General features: G+C 39.6%; 1 protein-coding gene across 6 annotated transcripts in view; it reads right to left on the reverse strand.

Moving 5' to 3' along the window:
* The window catches only part of ELAVL4 (ELAV like RNA binding protein 4), an 81,338-nt gene that overhangs the window by 49,915 nt on the left and 10,797 nt on the right, over window positions 1-20,626 (reverse strand). Inside the window, exon 1 of one of the 6 annotated variants that reach the window (XM_009561912.2) lies at window positions 14,564-14,703. The exons of 1 other annotated variant lie outside the window; for it this stretch is intronic. In XM_009561912.2, the coding sequence (XP_009560207.1) occupies window positions 14,564-14,680 (117 nt within the window). In that variant the 5' untranslated portion in view covers window positions 14,681-14,703. Of the gene's footprint in view, window positions 1-10,770; window positions 10,920-11,145; window positions 11,416-11,929; window positions 12,202-14,563; window positions 14,704-14,988; window positions 15,151-20,626 lie in introns of those variants that run through there. 4 more of the 6 variants (XM_054073475.1, XM_054073477.1, XM_009561913.2 and 1 more) reach the window with 4 other exon arrangements.

The following is a 20,626-nucleotide window of genomic DNA, read 5'->3' on the forward strand; positions in this document are numbered from 1 at the left end:
AAGTCACAATGATTTCAGTGTCAATAACTGCCATGTTACCAGCAGAGGAAAACACTCTCAGAACCACCTGTCCAATAACCACACAACACGAAAAGGCATCATCACATACTTCATATGGTGTCTTTACTCTTCCTGCAAGTACTCTGGAGATAAGAAATTGGAGAACTACAACTTGCACACATATGGCATATCCCAAAGCCCAGAAGAAACACAGGGCTGTTGAGTAGATGTGTGGACAAGCACTCCAGGCACATCAGTTTCTGGGAAGCACAGAAATGAACCACTGCACATTTTCAAGGACAAAACATTCTTCCAGAAGCCAAGTATAGTTATAGCTCTACCATCCATATCACCTCAACTCACAGTACTTCAGGTCCTTTATGAACTCTGGGGCTTCATTTTCAATTGCTGTTTTCAGCTTCTTCACCTCTGGCAAAGGCTACGGATAAACTAAGCGTGTTTGAAGCCTTAGAGATGTTTCTCTACTCTCCAGTATTCCCCAAATATCCTATGAAAGCATACAGAAGATGTGCTCAACAACACTAATGAAACAGTAAGCGGGGAAAACTGGTTTCATAGGTGATGGTCACAGAAGTTTCCTACTACCCCTCTCGGGGTCATCCTTTTCACAAAGGCAAATCTACTTCCAGAAAGCCACCCAACTACTCCCTTCTTTATTCAGACCACTGCACCAGAACTGGCTGGTAATATTTCTGCCATTAAACATATTTCACATATGAAGACATGGGAGAACACAGCCTTGATTCCACAACATTCAAACACCACTCTGGAATACAGCTCTGGAGAAAGCCACCACAGAAAACACTCCAATAAGAAAATGGATGCATACCTCCGTCTTTCAGATAGGTTACACGATTATCTCAGGTTAAAACCCCTTACCACACCCTTGCATCCCACATGCCACATATCTTAAAGGCTGGTGGCAGGAACACGTACTACTTCTGTACCATGACACGGTCATCAATGGCTCTTGCCCACCCGTGTCCCTGGGGGTCACTGGCAGGCTCCGCTCAAATATCTGTATGGTTTTTAAACTGGAACAAAGGCAACGTAGTCAGGCTCTGTCTTCTGAAGGAACGCTTACTTCTTCTATAGTCACCCTTCTGCTGCCAAATTTGTACCAGGCAACTCTGCACCTAAAACTTCTCAAGGGCTTTGTTTTATTTCATCATTTTGGATTGCTGCTTAGTACCTCCTGGCTTTTCATCTGGATCTACTTGTTCTTTTGAGATGCGTATGAAGGCCAGAGGAATCTGGAAAAAAAAGTCTCAACAATAAGATGACATCTTTGATTGATGAGCCAAGCCAAAATTTGATGAAAACATCCTCTTTTTCTCCATGGATTGCATTTTATTAGGCAGATACCACAAAGGCAAGAGGTCTCCCAGTAACTGCCTTGTTCCTCTTGAAAAAGACAGTGACTAACAAAACCGATACTTAAAAGCTGTGCTAGCAGGGTGATAAAGAAACATCATCAAAAACATTAAGTGCACCAGGCAAATCCTGTGAGATTGAAGAGGGTTTCTGAAAAGCCTGAATACTAGATAATACAAGAGCACAGTAGAGACCAACTTCTGAGACAGTCCACAGGACAGAGCCTAAAAATATACTGAAATGAAAGCAAAGAAAATCGGGGTTTTTTTCATATTTTGGTTACTTTCAGTTTTATGTTTAGCTCCAAGTTTTGTTTCCTAATCACTACCTACTTATTTAGTTTACTGACTGTATTACCGAGTTACACATTACTAATCTATAAATGAATTCTATTACTTGAGAACATGGCACTGTTCTGATGCACAGATTCTCAGGGGTACATACATGTTCATGTAAGCAGCAGACAGCTGCAAGTCTTTAGATGCTGTAGACCTGTCAGAAATCCGCTTTGTTTTTCCCTTTAAGAAAATAATCTAGAATCACTTGCAACCCAAGAGTTTAGACAGTGAAAGCTGTATTACAAGCCATACTGAAACCTAAAAACATCTACTTACCAGAAGGCAAAGCAAAGACAGAGCAGGCTCTCTGAAGCCTAGGAACATCCAACCCCCCACCTGCTGTTATTTCTACTGAAGTTAAAGAAACAAAAGCTATAATTTTCAGTCCATAAGCTACTTAAGACTTGCGCCTTGCAACAAGATTTCAGCTTCTAACTTGTAAGTTGTTCTGAAAATGCTGCCTGTGCATTTTTCATGCAAAGACAAGCTTATATTAGCCAGAAATGGACGGCTTAGCAAAACACAGGCCACAACCAAGATATTTTTATTTTAAGACTGTCCTCAACAGGACATTAATGAAGACACACTGGTAAATGCAATTAGGAAATACTAATCAACACATGTACATCTCGACTGCTGGTAATAAAATCTCTATGGATACTGCTGCTTGCAGGTCTAACAGATAAACCCCAAAATAGGACTCGGATAACATCATAATTCCCATCTCCATCATTAGAAGCATTAGGCTGCTGTGAAGTAACAGTTTGTTTCCCTTAAAAAGAACTGTATTAGTAACGTAGAAAAGCTGTCTATTCCTTCTTTAATTCACCTGTAAGCCTGCAGCCCCATACCACCCTAATACTGCTTAGGGAAATAATTTTAGGACATACAGGCATTTATACTTCTGTAACATACCTGTGGTACGCAAATTTGCCATGAATTACCCTGAAGTAACAGAGCCATCACCACCTTAAGTGCCACAGAGTTGAAGACTTGAGTGATTCCCAGTGTAAAAAAAGATCAGAAATGATCTTCTGGTAAGCAGACGCAGTTGTTTACTGTGACAGTCTCAAGAGAAATACTCTTCCTTAAGTCACCATGTAGGTAACTTTTAATGTACTGTGAGATAAATCTCAGTAATACTTAAAACTCTAATGATCACATGCATAAAAGTACCTACACTAAGCTCAAAGAGCCATTACCATAGATAAATAATATTATTCCTCGATAAAGGACAAAATACCATATACATATGCATTTATCTGTCACAGGTCATGCTAACATATCCTAATGGTTTATCGTGGACATAAGGTGTTACTCTGTACTAAGGAAGGTAAACACGCCACAGGCCAAATCATATACCCTCCTAGATCCAATTACTAAGATAGCTACTGAAATTTCTACATAAAATCATACACAAAATTCACCAAATTCTTATTCAAATAAACAAACATGCTCTGAACACAAGAAATTAAAAATTCATCCAGACTCCTCTTAAACAGCAGGCTTCATGGATAATGCACTCCTGGTTAAAATGCAATTCTGCTAAATCACCAGCAGGAGCCCTGCCAGCCACAGCCCTACTCAGGTACAGGTGCTAGTGCATAGGGTGGGACTCAAATCAACCCAGCTGTCCTGACTCAAAATTCATACATTACATGTCACTCAGATGTCGACAGGCAACTGGAGAAGCATCAGCATTAGCAACTACTAGGTAGTAATGTCCTAATAGCCTAAACGCATAAGAACACATGAGAAAGCTTACATGAATATTAGAAACAAGAAAATAACCGGTTACTTTCTGTTGGCTAGCTTTCCCTTACAACACTCATAGGTAGAGACTTTAAACTTAGATCCACTCCATCAGGACATTTCTCCTCCAAGACTGGGAACTCAAAGTGACATTGTGTCATTATTAAAACTAATCTATCCCCTAAGCATCCTTGACTGCTGGGCATTCATCCTGTGTGCTCTGGTCCAGACCAACTTTGAAATGCTGGAGGAGAACACAGCTCCTGCAGTGGCTGCAATGGTCATGGATGGCTGGAAAGCTTCTTGATACCCACAAAGAACGTAACACGATGTTCATTTTTACATATAGGAAAGACTGACAGTGGAAATTAAACTCCACAATTTCTACCCCAGTGAGCATCTACATTTGTGAACACTTCTTTCACTTGGGTAATGACAAGCACAGACAATAAAAAAGGATTCTAAAAATACACTACTCTTCCCTGGATTAGTGTGTCTATAGTTAAATATAAACTGTGCTCTATAAATTATCAAACACAATGTCAAATTCTGAAGTGCACTCCGGAATCTCTCACAGAGCACATGAAATACAGAAAATGATAATTTTGTCCTGGCCCCCTTGGTCTAAGGAACAATATGCTACTGTGCTAGATCATGGAGTTAGTTCCCATCAACGGTCACACTAAACATGGCCACAACCACCACCACAGTTGTGCACTGAATTTTTCAGGACCCTCTGCATCAAGAAGAAGGATTAATTCCCTGAACAGCTGCTCTCTCAGGAAGGGAATAGAGAGCGACATTGCCACAGTATAGCTGGCACACACATATCAGGAAGAATTTCCAGCATTCATGCTTTCTGCTAAAAATCAACTCTCCCCTAATCATCTACTGCCAGTAACTTCATTTGGAACAAAGATATACAGGGAACAGTATTAGAACTATTTTTATTTAAGCACTATTTGTTTACCTGCATTATTACTTTTATGGTGTCATGATTATGCCTTCTGCTCTACAGAAATAGCAGGATGAGTTCTCACAAGTTCTTCCGCAAATCAAGGTACAAAGTCACTGGCCACCACGGAAAGATCAAGGATAAATGGTAGAAGACTAACACAAGGGCAGCAATTAATAGTCACATTTATAAACCCTTCCATCGAGTAAAAAATCTAAATACCCCCAAATATCCAATTCCAAAAGCAGAACACATTAACACTTCACCACAGTGTAGCGACTTCAACATGGGTTGTTTCATGCTGTTAAGTCGTGAATTTTATACTATCTAACATCAAATGGCTGATGCCTATAGGGAATCCAAGTGCCAGCTTAGAAGGACTGAGAAAAGGCACTGCTAGCAGAAGACTCGGTGGAAATGTTCATTAGGGGTTTGCTCATGTGGTTTGCTACAAACCTCTCAAACCAGAACTGCTACAGACTGGTTGACTTACCCACACCTTGAGCACATAATGGACATCAAGAATTGATTCCACATATTAAACAAAAAAAAACCCAATGTGAAATCTTTGAGGAAGTTTAGTTTGGCAATAGCAATTCTCAAATATAACCTTTGCTTTTTAATAGCAATAGAGAAATGTGGACTTCTGGCAACGGTTCTGATCTGTACCAGGAGAAACAAAGGGACAGAGTCTGTTCCTGGAATTCCACATCCTCATTGGGCAATTAAGACATAACATTACAAGATTAATCAGATCTACCATAAATTATAAATTACACATATTGCTTTCCTCACTAGTTTTCCATTAAGCAACTATGAAATATTCGTAACGGGAGGAAACATAAGGACAAACTTCCTTTATCTCTCACATCACTACAAAAGCTTTTCAGCAGCACTCAACCTGGGAATAAATACTTCCCAGTGCTTGGAAGCATCTACTTCAAACTAGCACGCAATTACAGGCCAACACACAGGGCCCAAGCACACTGCAGTTACCTGCTCCAGCAGCAGTGTTTTGGTCTCTACATAGAGGGTCGGATGGGACCTTCTCATCAAGTGTCCCTCAGGAACCAGGAAGGAGCTGTTTGGTTTTCATTCCACAGCTTGATGAACATACCCAGGCATGCAGCAGAGTGGCTGGATCTGAAGGACTTACACTACTAGAAAGGCTCCAGCGGCATTGTTGTACCCTGCCAACACCAAAAATCACTTACGTGGACAGAGGCGCATTACGCATGGAACCTTCTTGAAGCACTGCGACTGAAAGAACCACCTCCCATAGTCGTTTGCGTCCATTTTGAAACAAGCATACACTACTGTATTGCCTTTACCTCCGCCTTTACCTCCAAGAATTCTTAATACTCAAAAGCCATCCCCCATGCTTCTGAAAAATACTGGTGTGCGGCTCCAGACCAGGAAAAATACCAACTGTAGCGTGTAAGATCTTTGATAGCAATAAAAAATGCTGAAAGAAGAAAATGAAATTAAGTATTTTTCCAGAATTCAAGGGCATACAATTTCCCATCACAACAGCATCGCTGACGCAATTGTATGTGCCTTAGCAACAAAGACATACTACAGAAATTTATATACATCATGACTCTAAATATTGTCAAAGCCAGGCTTGTATTTTACTGTGTAGCTAAAGCATTTCCAGGCACACACAACAGTTTAGCTAACCTTTAATTAATTTTCTTAGCATTTTGTCTTTTTGTCCTACTTAATTAACAATTCCTAACTGGTTCGCAGTATTTCCTGACTTTTACAGGTTTTCTTCATTGAAAGTCCTGGTGTAAGACAGTCAAGTGTAGAACAATAGGCAAGACAGACTCTCAGCTTCCTCCCTACTTTTGGGGGCCCTAAAGAAGTGAAAACACATTAGGAGCTCCAAAACAGGGAAAACACCGCTTGATCTATATTTACTGTCACTATAGTCTAACATCAGTTCTATTGAGACGATTCTTAATGAATTTATGCAAGCAATATAAATGCTACAAATAAGACAATGTAAGATAGTTGCAAAAATTTATTGCGTTTTTATTGTAATCTCCTGTGAAAGCGTTTCATTTCTAACACTGATGTTCCAATGCTATCACAAACTGTCTGAATACTTGAATAAGTAAACAACAAAAGGTCGCATCTTCAGTGCCCCAAGCTATCATCCCAATCTAGTTATAATTAAAGGTGTGAACAACAGAGTAACAAACCTGCAAAGTCAAGGTTCTGAGAAATTAATGGGCATCACACCACTGCACCGGTTCAAATTTATCACTCATTATCTCCCCGACTAGCACAGTGCCGTTTCACGTATTTGTGCCTCCTCTTTCCTCCAAGCCTTTCTTGCCTTTTCTAGATGGCTAATTTTAGACAATTACTGCCTCTGACACATTGAGACCTTTTCTCCCTCCTTTCTTCTTCTCACTGTAAAGCTAGTGACCTACAAAAGCCCCCTGCACCTAAAATATTCCAGTATTTTGGAAAGTAAAGATTAGTCATTTGAGGGGGGGGGAAGCAAACAAGCAGTCTTTTGAGTATCTGTTTCTCCAATATCTTCACTTTACATTATCTCAAATGGTTAAACATACTCAAATGCAAAGACTAAGGTAAGGTTAGAGATCCCCATGAAACACTATTTTGTATTAGGATTAAATCTATTGTACTTGTTGAATCGAAATGTTACCCTCTTAGCGAACTTCTTCAGAAAATAACAAATGTACCTTGCTTTTGAAGTTATTTGGTAGTCCTATGTTGCTGGTAACTGGACATTTACACAAACAATTATAAAGTATTACATTATACAAACACTTTCCCTTCTCATACAAATCCCAGCATTTTCCCTACCATCCATTCAAATGAGAAGGGAAGATACACATGCATGAACACAGAAATGCTTGCATACCCATCTCTTCCTCCATCCTACTTGGAAAGAAAGGCAGAAAGAGCAAAAGAGGGAGAGGAGAGCAATGGGGGAGGGGTGACTTTTCATCAGATTAGCAAATTTTGTGATATTTGGCCTATCCTTTACAGGGGTACCATGCTTTTTAACACTGCCTCACTCCCTAAAAGACTGTTTGCGCCCACTTCTCCCCAAAAATCCCAATGACATTGAAAAAATACTGCATTGCAGCACTTGCCAGTGCATCGGACTGTATCCAGTCAGCTGTCCCACAGACAAACAAATGTACATTTTAATGTGTCCAGGCATGTAAATGAGTTGTCTAGTGGACACAGATTGCCAAAACAGACAAGTGGATTTGTCAAGTTATCTGCATCTCTCTCTCCTCTAATTTTCTCTACCACTGCCCATTTCTTGCTGAAATTATTTTCAAAGTCCAAGTTGCTAAAGGAAACAAATTCCCCTGCCAGGATATGGGATGCAATCACACATTATTTCTTTTGAAAAACCTCAGGGTGTGGAGTGGCTCTAGGTTATATACTAATAGTATGACAACTACACACAGAGAAAATAACCTGCATTTAATTAGTACACTCCCAGCATACCAAATAGGAAGGGTTGAGGAAAAATTCCCTGTAACCTAGAAGATATTATTTAAAAAAAATTAATACATTAAATATGTGTAAGGTTAACGCAACTAGGTTTTCTTTCCATAGAGTCACAATATTTAACAGGACCAAATAAAGATAAGACTATTCCAAACCCATTCAGATAGGATTTTTAAGTATACCCCTTCTAGCTCATTGTAACCATCCTTTGTCACAACACCTCAGGCTCACTTTGAGAGAGCTCAAAAAGGCAAAATTAATAAAGAGAAAGAAAGTAAAGGAGGCAACCAAGCCTGTCAACAGAGGAGAGGCATCCCTTTACCGAGCATGGGAACTTGACTAGTAGAGTACGTGGGGATAGAAAAGGTTTTAAACTGATGGCTGGTATTAACCTGGCATCAATATCCAATTGTAAAATTTCATTCTTTCTATCTCACTAAGACAAGATTTTTAAAGTAATTGTCATGTCTAAAGACAATTAGGTTATCTCCACCTTTTTGTCTGAACAGAAAAAGGTTTTAACATTTTAGTCTATCACCTATAGCAGTCCGAATTAAATTTCACCGCCTTAATAGCAGTTTCTCTACATGAGGTTCTACAATGCAATCTTTTATATGCAAAAAGAAAATGTCACTATGTGCATGCAGGCTGTATTCACTAATATAATCTTAAAACAAAGAAAAAAAGAAGATCAGGGTAGGAACACGTGCGCCATAAAACAAGGATTACATTATTTTTAAGTCTTTGTAGGAACACCAAATTGCACAGAAAATGAAAATGTAACTACTAGCTGATGACTCTTAAACCAAACAATGCAGCTGTGTATAATAAAAGGCACCCTTATTTATTGTCATGACTAAGTTAACAGATTCGGAACACAGTATATCTCTGTTTTGGAGAGAAGAAAAATTATTTTACTCACATAAAACTACAATGCATGTCAGAACACATTTCTGCACATGCACAGACTAAAATACAGAATTTTTACATGCACACACACAAGATTTTTTCCACCCTCTCATTCGTACAGCAGTGCTGTTTTCAGAGGACCATTCAATTACTTCTTCACAGAAATGATGGAGACAGAAGCAACACTTAAAACAAAGCAAATTACAAGAGGGATCTAATTTCTTTTTATTCATATTTAAACTAAGCACAGCCATTCCTGCTTAGGTTTGCTTTCAAAGTAACCCTCCACCAGAGAAAGGAAGAAAGTAAAATATCTGGAAATCTGAAGACAGAAAAAAAGGCGTGTTCTATATTCTTGCTCTGCTTCTCTTAAGCCTCCTGATGTGTGATAGATAAGCATTTTCTGCGCAACCACATTTTTATATCTTTTTACACTACTGTCTAGCACTTACTAATCTTACTATGCTTTAACACTTCTAGCACCAATATCCCTGTTTAAAGATGCACTTCTGCTATTTCTTATTTTTGTCTGCCACTACAATAAGCCTATCACAATAAGCAAAATATTCAGCCATAGTTTAAAAAGTAAAGTTGCCACAAGGAGTCTGACGTTGGAAGCGGATATTGCTCCAGCAGATATAAAACAGACCGTGGCTAAAGGTGGGGCTGGAGATGAAGAGGAGAATAATCTCATTATTTTTGTAAATTCCGCTCAGTCCATAAACCCTAGGATATGGTGAACTCTCCTAAACTGATTATTCTGCCATATAACCATCTGATTTCGTAAAAATACCAATATCACTTAACACAAAATCACTGCTTAGGGTAAATTCATTCTACCTACTGTTCTCATAGGGACATTTGCTGGAAAATTCTAAGAAATGATTTGCAGAAGCTATCAGCTGTGGGAGTTCACCATTATGCCTCTGTCAACTTCATTCAATATAATTTACATTTTTTTTATAGTGCCTCACAGGATTCCTTGCAATTTTTTGCACGTACAATTTCACAGCAGGGAGGGAGAAGGAAAAAAAAAAAGAAAGATAACCCTCTTTTGCACAGGAGAAAGAACAGATGCTTAAAACCAGATTTCTAGAAATCACTGTAAGCCCAAGCCAGAAATGTAATTAACACCTATTTATAAAGAATAATTAAAGTTGTGACTGCCACAAAGAACAGCAGAGATAATCGAGGTAGCCCCTGCTTTTTTTTTTATATATTTTTTTTTTTTTACACTGTTTGCAGTATTCCCACATGATTGCCACCTGCTCCCCCACTCAGCTTCCCCTATGCTCGTTTCCCCGGCAACCTTTCATTGGCTTTTCCTCCTAGCTATCGCTTTCAGTTCGGCTGCTCAGTCTAATCTTATTTGTTTTACACCCATCAAAACAAGCAGCTAGACAAAGGCAATCCTGTAAGAATGGGAAAAGACCGTCGCTTTGTTTCCTCCCTTATAATAAATATCCACGGCAAAAGTCTGCAAAACGTTAAATTAAGGGAAAAGAAGGGGAGGGGGGGGGGCATTCATCCCCCCTCTCGCCCTCCAGCATCTCGTGGGGCTGGCAGGAGGGATGGGTATTGTGTGGGTTCGGTCCCAGCCCCCACCCGGGTCGCCCCGCTCCGCACAGCCCCAAGTCCCCATCAGTTGTATTTGATCATGCCATTTTGCACAATCTGTAAGGAAAGCACAAAAGAGGGGGGGACCAGAAGAGCGCGTCCAGGCTCCTCTGCCAGGAGAATATAGTCTAAAAATAGAAATACTATTTTTCACATAAATGGCTTTGACTTCTCCCGGCATTTTAAAAAAGCACAAAACACAGCTCCCCCACCAGCCCCCACCCCGACACAAAAAACACACCCTTCCATCCACCCATCCATCCATCCTCTACAGCACCGGCTCCATAAGAAACGCAATACCTGGATTTTAGAGGCGATTATTAGGTTTGTATTTAAGGCTGGTGTAATACAAGCGGAGATTAAAAGGCATCACCGGCTGCCTGATCCGCCAGGCACATGCGGTACAATGACACCACGACTGTCAGCAGAGACCATCCTCGCTCGACTGAAATGCAACGTTCAATGGAAACGCTGTGAAGTGCCATCACAGCTAGATACGTTAAATAGATATACAGATATATATACACACACAGGCAGACATAACCCACAAAAAATAAACAAGGCTCTCTAATTTTATTTTATGACTCAGGATCCGCCACCCCGAACAAAAGAAATCCACGAGGCACGCGAGAAGCAAGACAAAACCCCACAAGCAGGCTCTCCCCGTTCACTTACCATTTTCAAGCCATTCCACTCCATCTGTGATCACAAAGATGGACCCTTACAGCCCCTCACAGAGTCGAAAGCAAAAAGAGCGTTATGTAAAAGCTGACATTCCTTCTTACAGCGCTGCTGCCCAACGATGCAACAAAATCGACATATACTAGGCACTGCAACACATACAAGCCTCCTCCTCTTTTTATGAGGTCATGACAGGAAACTCTTTGAAATACAATATGCAGCATTTACTGAAGCTCATATAAATCACCCTCTTTTAAAATTACCATACCTATTGCGCAGTCCACCAAAAGAAAATTACCAATCTCCAGGCTTCCCCCCCACTTCCAGCCCCCCCCCCAAGGATTTTGCCCTGCATCTGTATCTCCAAAATGTCAATGTGGAAATTAACTCCCCCCTCCCTTAAAAAAAAGCCTCCTCTTCCTCTTGCATTTCAGTTAGCCACATACCAGCCCTGCATTAGAAATGAGCTTTTCTCTTTATTCTGAGAGAAATCGCAATTACCTTAAAATGACAAAGTACATCCTTTATTAAAGGACACGCACACATTAAATATGAAAGAGAAGAAAGCGAGAGAGAGAGAGAGAGGTGAGAGAGAAAAGGGAGAAGAGGGGGGGGGAAAGGAGAGATCATGTACAAACAAATCAGTAGCAGAAAACTAAATTCATGTGAAAACACAGACTGAGAATGATGCAGATTCGGGGAAAATCTATATGTTAGCTTCTACATCTATCTCTACATCAACCCGCTACGATCAGATTTTAAATCTACTAATACCTACCATAACCATTCTTAATGGCAAATATTGGGTCTTGAAAGGCTTCAACTCTTCTACAGATTTGCTAATAAAGGTTTCAGGGAATTATTTTTTATTATTATTTTTTTTTAAAAGATCCACAAAGCACAGTGCTAGACGTTTGTGCCGCGATAATAATATTATTATTAATAATAATAAGAATACTGTTAAGGCTCGGGCTGTCTGCGGTTATCCCGGCGCGGTCCCCGTGCGGCAGCCCCCGGCGGCGGGCGGAGCGGAGCCCTGCTGGAACTGGCTGGCGGCGGCGCCCCTTAACATCCATTTATGGGGCCATCTGTCAGCGCCGGGCGGGCGCTGATTGGCCGCCGCCGCGCGGGGAGGCGTTGCGACATCAGGTGCTATTGAAATTAGCCGCTGCCAGATTGACAATGTTAATGATTCGGTGACCTCTACAACAACAGAGACCAGATTTCTGAACTGCTGCTTGTGTCTAGTAATTAAGGCCCGGCTGAAGAAACAACACGCATCCCTCTATTTTTTATTTTCTTTCCCCCTTTTTCCCCCCCTCGCTCCCCACCCCACCGGCGATGTCACACCTCGGCCATGCTTCGGTGCCTACATCTTCTTACCTCCTGCACGCCCGGCTCCCAGGTCCGGCGTCTTTTAACCACCTTATCTTTTTCGACAGTTGCTTTCCGGAGAAATGCATATTTAATGATCTGCCTCTAGGCTTAAAGGCACAACAAAAGCACTTCGACGTGCATTTAAAGCTGCGTTTATTTCCAGGTACTATTGATTTTAATAATCAACCCATCTCTCCCTTCCGTCGGCCCTGTGAGGTTTGGGGTTTTTTGGTTTTTTTTTTTTTTTTAAATCACGTATTTTTAGAAGTGGATTTGATGCTGCGGTCGCTTGGCGCTGTCTAAGGCACAGCAGACACCCATTTATCAGAGCGCTCCCCTTGAATGACAGCAGTACTTCAGAATTATTTCGCCACCTCGCTTCATTATTCTTCAGCTCTACAAGAAAATAAAATGATGGCGAACCTGGGGCATTCAAAAGAAATTTTTTCCTCCCCAGGCTTAGAGAGAAATGTCCTCAACATAACAATGCACACTCATTAATCCTCTGTTCACTGCCACCAACTAACCAACAAAACTTCACTTCCAAACAGAAATATTTTACCCTCTCCTGACCACAGCAAGTTTATAAAAAAAACTCCTCAACTTAGGAAGCATTCATTCCCTTCTCTTACTCGGAGTTATTTTCCTGAAGTACGTTTTGGCCGGAGTAACCAGGCATGGTATACTCTAATTGCAACTAACCTTGAACATACATTCACCTCAACTAAAGCGAATGAGTATTACTCCTTTAACATACATAGGAGTAATTTAATTTTACCATTCACACATTCATTTTAAGAGCCATATATGTTCTTTAAATACTCAGTACCACTGCAAGCATTTTTGAACGTAAGAGCTAAAAACGGAGAAAACTGGGATGGGCCATGCTATAAGCTTACTTTCCTGGGGAAAGAAAACCTGGCTACAACCAATCAAAATCATTTTAAAAAATATGTAATCAGATAATCATTGTTCTAGAAGTTTTATTTTTAAGTATAAATATGCTCTCTAAACTGCTGAGCTCCGAACAGACATTCTGCGTATTTTAAAATTTCCTTAAACCATAGACACACTCAGACACATGCACACATCGGTAAAAGATAGAAAATATAGAAAGCTTATAAAATCTAGCTACTGACACACCAAACAAGGAGAAAAATCACATTTAAAAGAATCATGCAATCCATTTGTGGAATGAGCACTGAATTAAAATATGAACAATGTAAAAGGCTGCAGAGGATTTCTCTCACCATGCTTTTTGAGCACATTTGGAGCTTGGTAAAAACTAGTGAAGATTCCACTAGCTTGTAAGATAGATTTCATAACACAAATATTTAAGTGACCTATTGGACTAAAGACACAGGCATCAAAATGCTACAGAGCTACTATACTACCATATGTTCTCGTGCAAATACACATTGAATATTAAAGTTAAATTTGTAATGCAAATTTCTACTTAAGGTCTCTTCAGGGGTTAATAACACCAAAAGAAGACACCCAGAAATTATTTTTAAGTCTTTTCAACTTCACCCTACTTTGTTACTATAGATTCGTTATGCATATCAAAAGATGCAGCCATTTTTCTCAAACAATAATTGCACACTGCTCCTCTAAAAAATTAGCTCTTATCCATCTATAAATCCAGGTACTCTGCACGCTGACCACTTTCCCAAAAAGCACCCCACACATGCAGCCTTTCCGAGGAACACTAAAACAAACAGTAAGGTCCTCAGAGGCCTCTCGCTAAAGACAAAGGCAGAATCCTATTGTTGAAAAAGTCAACCTTATTCTCGTATTTCCAATAGTACCATTCGTCTTTCAGGGTAAAGGACTGACCACCGCATCACGGTTGTGACATTAGTAAAGCATCAGATTCTCAAAACAGTCTCTCTAGCATCAGCCAGCAAGCCCCTGAGCAAAGCTTATTTTTAATGCTATCTTCCATCCCCACAAAAAGAAACTTGTCTTAAACAGCTAATCCAATATCAAAATGAAATCACAGGGTTGTTTCCCAGCCCCCCCTCCCTCTCCTTACCATAAATGAGCAGTTTCTTGACTCATTAATGACAGTTTCCCTTAAAAGAAGTGATCTCATATCACTGAGCCCCTCTCCACCACGCATACATCCCAAAGGTTGCGGGTATCTTAGCATCAGTAGCCGCTAGCAAGCTCTCTCATACAGAGCCCAGATGGACTATACCAGAAGCCAATTCAGCGTTAATAACTACCTACTCTGTGCAGTTTAGAAGCCTTACGTGGCATAATGTCCTAGGCAACAGCAGCCGATTGAAACCGCAAATAAAAGACAACCCAATTCTCCAAAAGCATAAGAAGGAAAAATAACTGAAGAATGATTTTTTAAAAAAATCTCTACTTTCATAATATTAAAGTGAATCCTTCACAGACATATGAAAAAGGAGAAAAAACAGATGCTGCCCAGAAAAAGTGACAAAATATTACCTCATTATTTAACAAAGCAGCATTAAGCGTCCTGCTGATTTCAAACATCTTGCCACAGATTCTGGTTAAGAGAAACAGAAAGAATCCTTTGCAAGCCCTCTGTCTGCAAAGGGTTCTTCAATTTTCTTGCGCACAACAGAATAGTCAATATGTTATTTCCCTAGAGTTCGCACATTAAAACATCTAGTCAGTGAGCTGAATTTTCCCCTTATCACACTGTAGACTCCTGTTATATGTACTGCTCTCTTTGCAAGATTAGCCTGCCCCAAACATGGCTGTTGTTTAAACTATTCTTTAAAGTAACAGTTCACTCTATAACCACCAGGTGGGCAGTGTACACAGATTCAAGTAACCATCTTAAAGATTTTTCTTGGAATAGCTGCTAGTTGTGATATACAGCGTAAATCCCCCCTACACTTATCGAGCAGGAGAAAAAAATATTTTGCCCTGTTTTATGTCCCTTCCTCCCCAGAAGCAAACCTACAGACAAAACTCCTAAAATAACTTGTTGATTTTTTTTTTGAAAGGGACCTTAACTTACACAGGAGCATTTCATTCAGCACAAATTAACTAAATGATAAAATCCAATCAGTTCCAAGAACAAAGTGTAACTAAAGGGAAGGCACGCCCATAGAAATGGTCTGTACTGCAGAGGAAATACAATTAGCATTAAGTTCAGCACAACACAAAATTCAACACAAATAATTCACATGTGGGTAGAGTCTGTCAGAAAATATGAACTAAACCTTCAAGCAAATTTGAAGACAACTTGGTAAGATACTGCTGTGACATATTTTGGCTTAAATTCTTTTATGAAACCACTGTTGCACGCATCAGAGCACAAGACTGAAATACACTGAAAGGATGCAGTTTTCAGCAGCACCCAAGTCTCAAGTAATCAACATTGCTCCTGTTCCTACACATCTCCAGGCTAAGGTTTTTTTGGTTTTTGTTTTTTTCCTCTTCATTTAAGGTTAAATACCTCAACGAATACTTCCATTACTATAAAAAAATCCTTTCACCCAATACTCTACAGCAACACCCAGAGGTTTGAATGAGATTGGGAACTCTGTGTTAGGTGCTGCAGAAGCACATTTGAAAAGTTATTTCATACAGAAGGATTTACAAAACATTCACAAGACTGAAGCACAGAACTGATGTGAAAGAACACTAAAACAGAGCAAAGAGCATCACAAAACATCTTTACCAGCCGGGATCAATCACTGGAGAATTAAGGCATCTCTGGCAACTACCTGCACTAAGACAGAACCCAAAAGGTTCTCTACTGAGGTTAAAGAACAAATGCATTATATGGACAACGGCTTCTTCAGATTTATCACCCACAAACTACCATCATCTAATTCTTTAATTTATAGCAATCCTTGCTGAGTAAGTACATGCAGAGTAGTGATTTTCTTTGTTGGCCTTTAACTAACATTAAAGTGATGCAGTAGTGACTTAACCTTCTTGAATATGTATTGAGTTTCAAGTCATCCCTTTTTATATGAGGAGAAAGGTTATTTGCATCGATTTCTGTTTGCATGAAATAAGCTTATTTTCTCATTCACCATATGCCTTGAACACTAATTAAAAGTGTCACTTTCTTCGAATGTAAAAACGTAATCATGTAGTAAATAAGTATTCTTGGCTTTTTGGTCTTTGTGATAATCTATTTAAGGACTTTTTATTTCCAGGTAACTTCACTGCTTTGATTACCACACACTCCTTCGTTTTAGAGAAGTGTTTTATAAATATACTTTTTTTTGATGAAAAAAAATAATCTAGAAGTGCATCTTTAAGGACCCACACTCTTTGTACCCTGAGGCAAATCCATCCAATCAATATGAAACCATTCACATGCCACCATCTGCCAAGCTGTAGAGCAATGTGGCTGGAACAGACCTCTTAAACAGCAGCAGTGGTCTCATTTTCAGTCTTTTAGGGAAGCACCAGAGCTCTCGTGTAGAAGGACAGAAAACTCCAACTCAGACCCTCTCACACCAGTTTCTCTGTGCATTGCTGCAGAGCTCCTGTAATTTTTGCTGCCCAAGTTTTCACTCTAATCACCAAAGCAAAAGGGAAGAGAAAATAATCAGTAACAACCCTATTTCACTGCAGTACAAAATAAAGAACTGTTTAATTCTGTCCTAATATGATTATAGCAAACTATTTAAACAGTGATGCCTGCGAACTACCACCTGGCATTTTCCATCACTTCATTTTCCACTCTTCCAAAGGACTAAATATTTAAGCCTAGAACTGCGTTGTTCTCTTCCAAGACATTCGTACCATAAAGTTATTATTTAATTCTGATCAAAGAGTATTTACTTGTTTGACAGATAGGAGGGTGCAGGTGGACAAGGAACAAAGGCGATGCATGCAAAAGAGATGGATCTGAACTACAAAATGATTTAAGAGAAGACAATGGGCTGGGAAAGGACATTACACAATGCAAGCACTAGGGTTTGCCCTATGCAGTAATTCAAGAACCTCTGCAAAAGCAGCCTCCAAGTTCAAGGTAGCACATCAACACTAGTTTTAAAAACACTGAGCTCACACAGTCTTTTCATCAGCAGATCTCATAATAATTTAAAATAACCTCCACCACTGGCAAATTCACTGGATGACTGACTGAAAAATAGAAATAAAAGAAAAAGAACATGAAGGAGCACAAAACCCCTACAAATCTACACAGAAAAAAATGAACTGTTCTAAAACCATCCATGAAGTGACAAGAAAATGTGAAAAGCTAAACATACAACTCAGTGATACCAGAATTCAAACTGATGAACAAAATAAGGGCCAAATTATTCAAGGCATCTAACCCAAAGAGACTTCAGAAAACAGAACAGAAACAAAAGATAATCAGTGCAATTAGGCAGATCGCCCTTCTCTACACACGTGTGCAGGAAAGGGAGTGAACTGGAGGGGTAGAGGGAAAACAAATTGCTAAACAGGTTATTTACTGATACAGTGTTTCTTTTTTCCCCACTGTAATTTGAACAGCTTACATTCAAGTGTATATATAACAACAGTTTGTTTAGCTACTAAATAGCTTGAAAAAGAACCAGCAAAATAAAACACCCTAACAACTGCCCTGTAGAAATCAAGTAGGAGTGGGTGACCGAGACAAACATCACGATACAGAAACTTCAGGCAACTGATCTTTTATGTTAGTGAATCAATGTATTTTGGGGAAAAAAAATTTGAAAGGTTTCACTCCAAAACACAAGTGATGATGATTAAACACCACACAAAAAAAGAAAAGGCTGAAATACCACACAATTTTTTAGGAACTAGTAGGTGAAAAAGATGATTTTTTTGTTTACAGCTTTTATTAGTTTCTTTTATTCGATGATCCTTTCAGGAGTACAGGGACCTGTCCCTGCCTCCTGATGCGGACCTACCAACAAGTTGTAGAAACCCTGCTGCTGATGCAAGGTACTATCTGATGTACTGAGATTCCTCCTGATGCTAGGGAGATTAAATACGCCATGGATCCACCTGGAAAAATTGTCACCTTTTTCATCTGTGCCCAGAAAGAAATAAATATCAAAAAATAAGTCATACCTAGTTCCTTAAAGAGGTCTGGAATTAAAGCACTAAATGCAAAACCAGCCAAAACTCCCCTCCTATGTAATTACAACACTAAATGAGGAATTTAGATACATGAAGCTTAGCCAAGTAGTTACAGTTCCCACAGAAATCACGCTTCGGCTGCTTTTGCACAAATGTGCTATTTAACATTGCTTGCCCACTTTTTCATGCCTTGTGAGATGTAATACGGATGATGCTGCATAGCTGCTCTAAGTACTGCACACCAGTTTTCTGAAGATGTGTGTGTTTGCAAATCCCACTGTGGATACTTATGTCTGAACACTGGGAGACTGGAACAAAAGTCTCCAGGGCACACCAGAGCACAGAGGTAACAAATGAATACATGTAAGTACCTCTGATGGCAAGAGAAGTCAGTGATAGGAACCACATCCTTATATTCCAAACTGAAAGCTGGGCTTTCATGCAGATTAGACATGCATTTGTGTCTGTGAATAACGTCAACAAAGATTTCCTAGAAATGTCAGGGCAGAGGCTTACTGGGGAGGTGGGCTAGCATCTATGCTACAATGCAAGAAGGGTTTGGATACAATGATTCAGCATCTCTGCGGCACATCCAAAGGCCAGTGATGTCCTCGGCACCTTGGCTCCCTGCTCATCTCCCAGCTCCTAATGCTTTGCACTTCGGAACATCCACTTCAGTTACACAGTATGCCTTGCCTGGCCAATTTTCAATACATTTTCAAGAACCCACAGCCAGTGCTGCAAGACTCAAAAGCTAAAGGCAGCATATATGCTAGGTAAACATGTTAATACAGAGATAAGATACTAGCAATTCTATTCCAACCCAGTTTTTCGTTTTGGCTCAGAAATACACATTTCCATGCTTTCAGTCTCCTGATTTTGTTTTCTTCCTTTTAAATTTTGAGATACTAAAATTTGTACTCAACTTCAGACATCCTACATTCTACAGCTCACTTTCTTATCACTACAAGCAGGATTCAACCCTACCAACAGAGAGAGTTAAAACATTTCTACATCGCTGTCAATTTTGTATAATACCACTAGGAAAGTTTCAACTGAGCACAAATGAAGAAGTTTTCAAAGATTTATGACTGCATTTTTAAAATGTATTTACTTGTAAATAATGAAAGGACCTAGACACTGAAGAAGTCTAGACTTACCAAGGAGATTTACATGAATTCAGCCATTTTTAATGTGCCTACATATGAGGACAAAAACCCTCATAAAAAATGCGAGCAGGGTCTTTCAGCCAACATTGCCTAACTTAGAAGAGTTGATGGATTTGGTTTAAATCAATCTGTAATTCGGGGTGCACTCATGCCAAATAATATCAATAACAAAAATAAAAACCTGAAAGGAGAATTAATGTGCTGATGTTTCCAAGCTTTGAGACAGCAATCAAAAAAGATCTGGGAAAGACCGTGAGGTGGCTGGATCAGAAAAGAGATATAGCAGGAGACCAATGAGCAGCATGCAGAAAGGTTACATCTGCAACTTACAGTTACACAGGAAGGACACAAAACCAGGGAAGATACAAAAAAAGCATAAAGACAACAAGTCAAGATCCATTAATTGCCCCACTTCTCATCAGAACAGCTTGCACTTAAGAGTATTTTATTAATAACAGTAGGTAGAATGTAAATAAGCATCACAACTTTATAAAAACCTCACAATCACATCTGAGTCAACCCTGTCATGTAATCTATCACCAAACCCAGGGTGCTTAAAAGGAGAAAATTAAGCTTAAAAAGGCTTAACTAAGTAAATCAAGTCTGCCTCATGCTCCAAAGCTTATACTCCTATCTGCAGGTCTCCAGACTTTTGAGAAGCTTCCTGTGCACACCTATTTTATTCTACTCCTCAAGAAACAAGGGTTGAATAAGCTGCTGAAGGGTACCCCAAGTCTCAAGAATACACAGCTCCCTCCCAAACACTGCTCACACAACTATTTAGTGTGTAATTCAGGTTAAAGAAATGACAATTACCTAACAATAAGGAATGCAAAGAAGGTAAATACGGGAAGGGCAAAAGGTGGGAAAAAAAACAGAGCAGAGGCAGC

This window comes from Cuculus canorus, chromosome 8, assembly GCF_017976375.1.
Source record: "Cuculus canorus isolate bCucCan1 chromosome 8, bCucCan1.pri, whole genome shotgun sequence".
Classification (NCBI taxonomy): domain Eukaryota; kingdom Metazoa; phylum Chordata; class Aves; order Cuculiformes; family Cuculidae; genus Cuculus; species Cuculus canorus.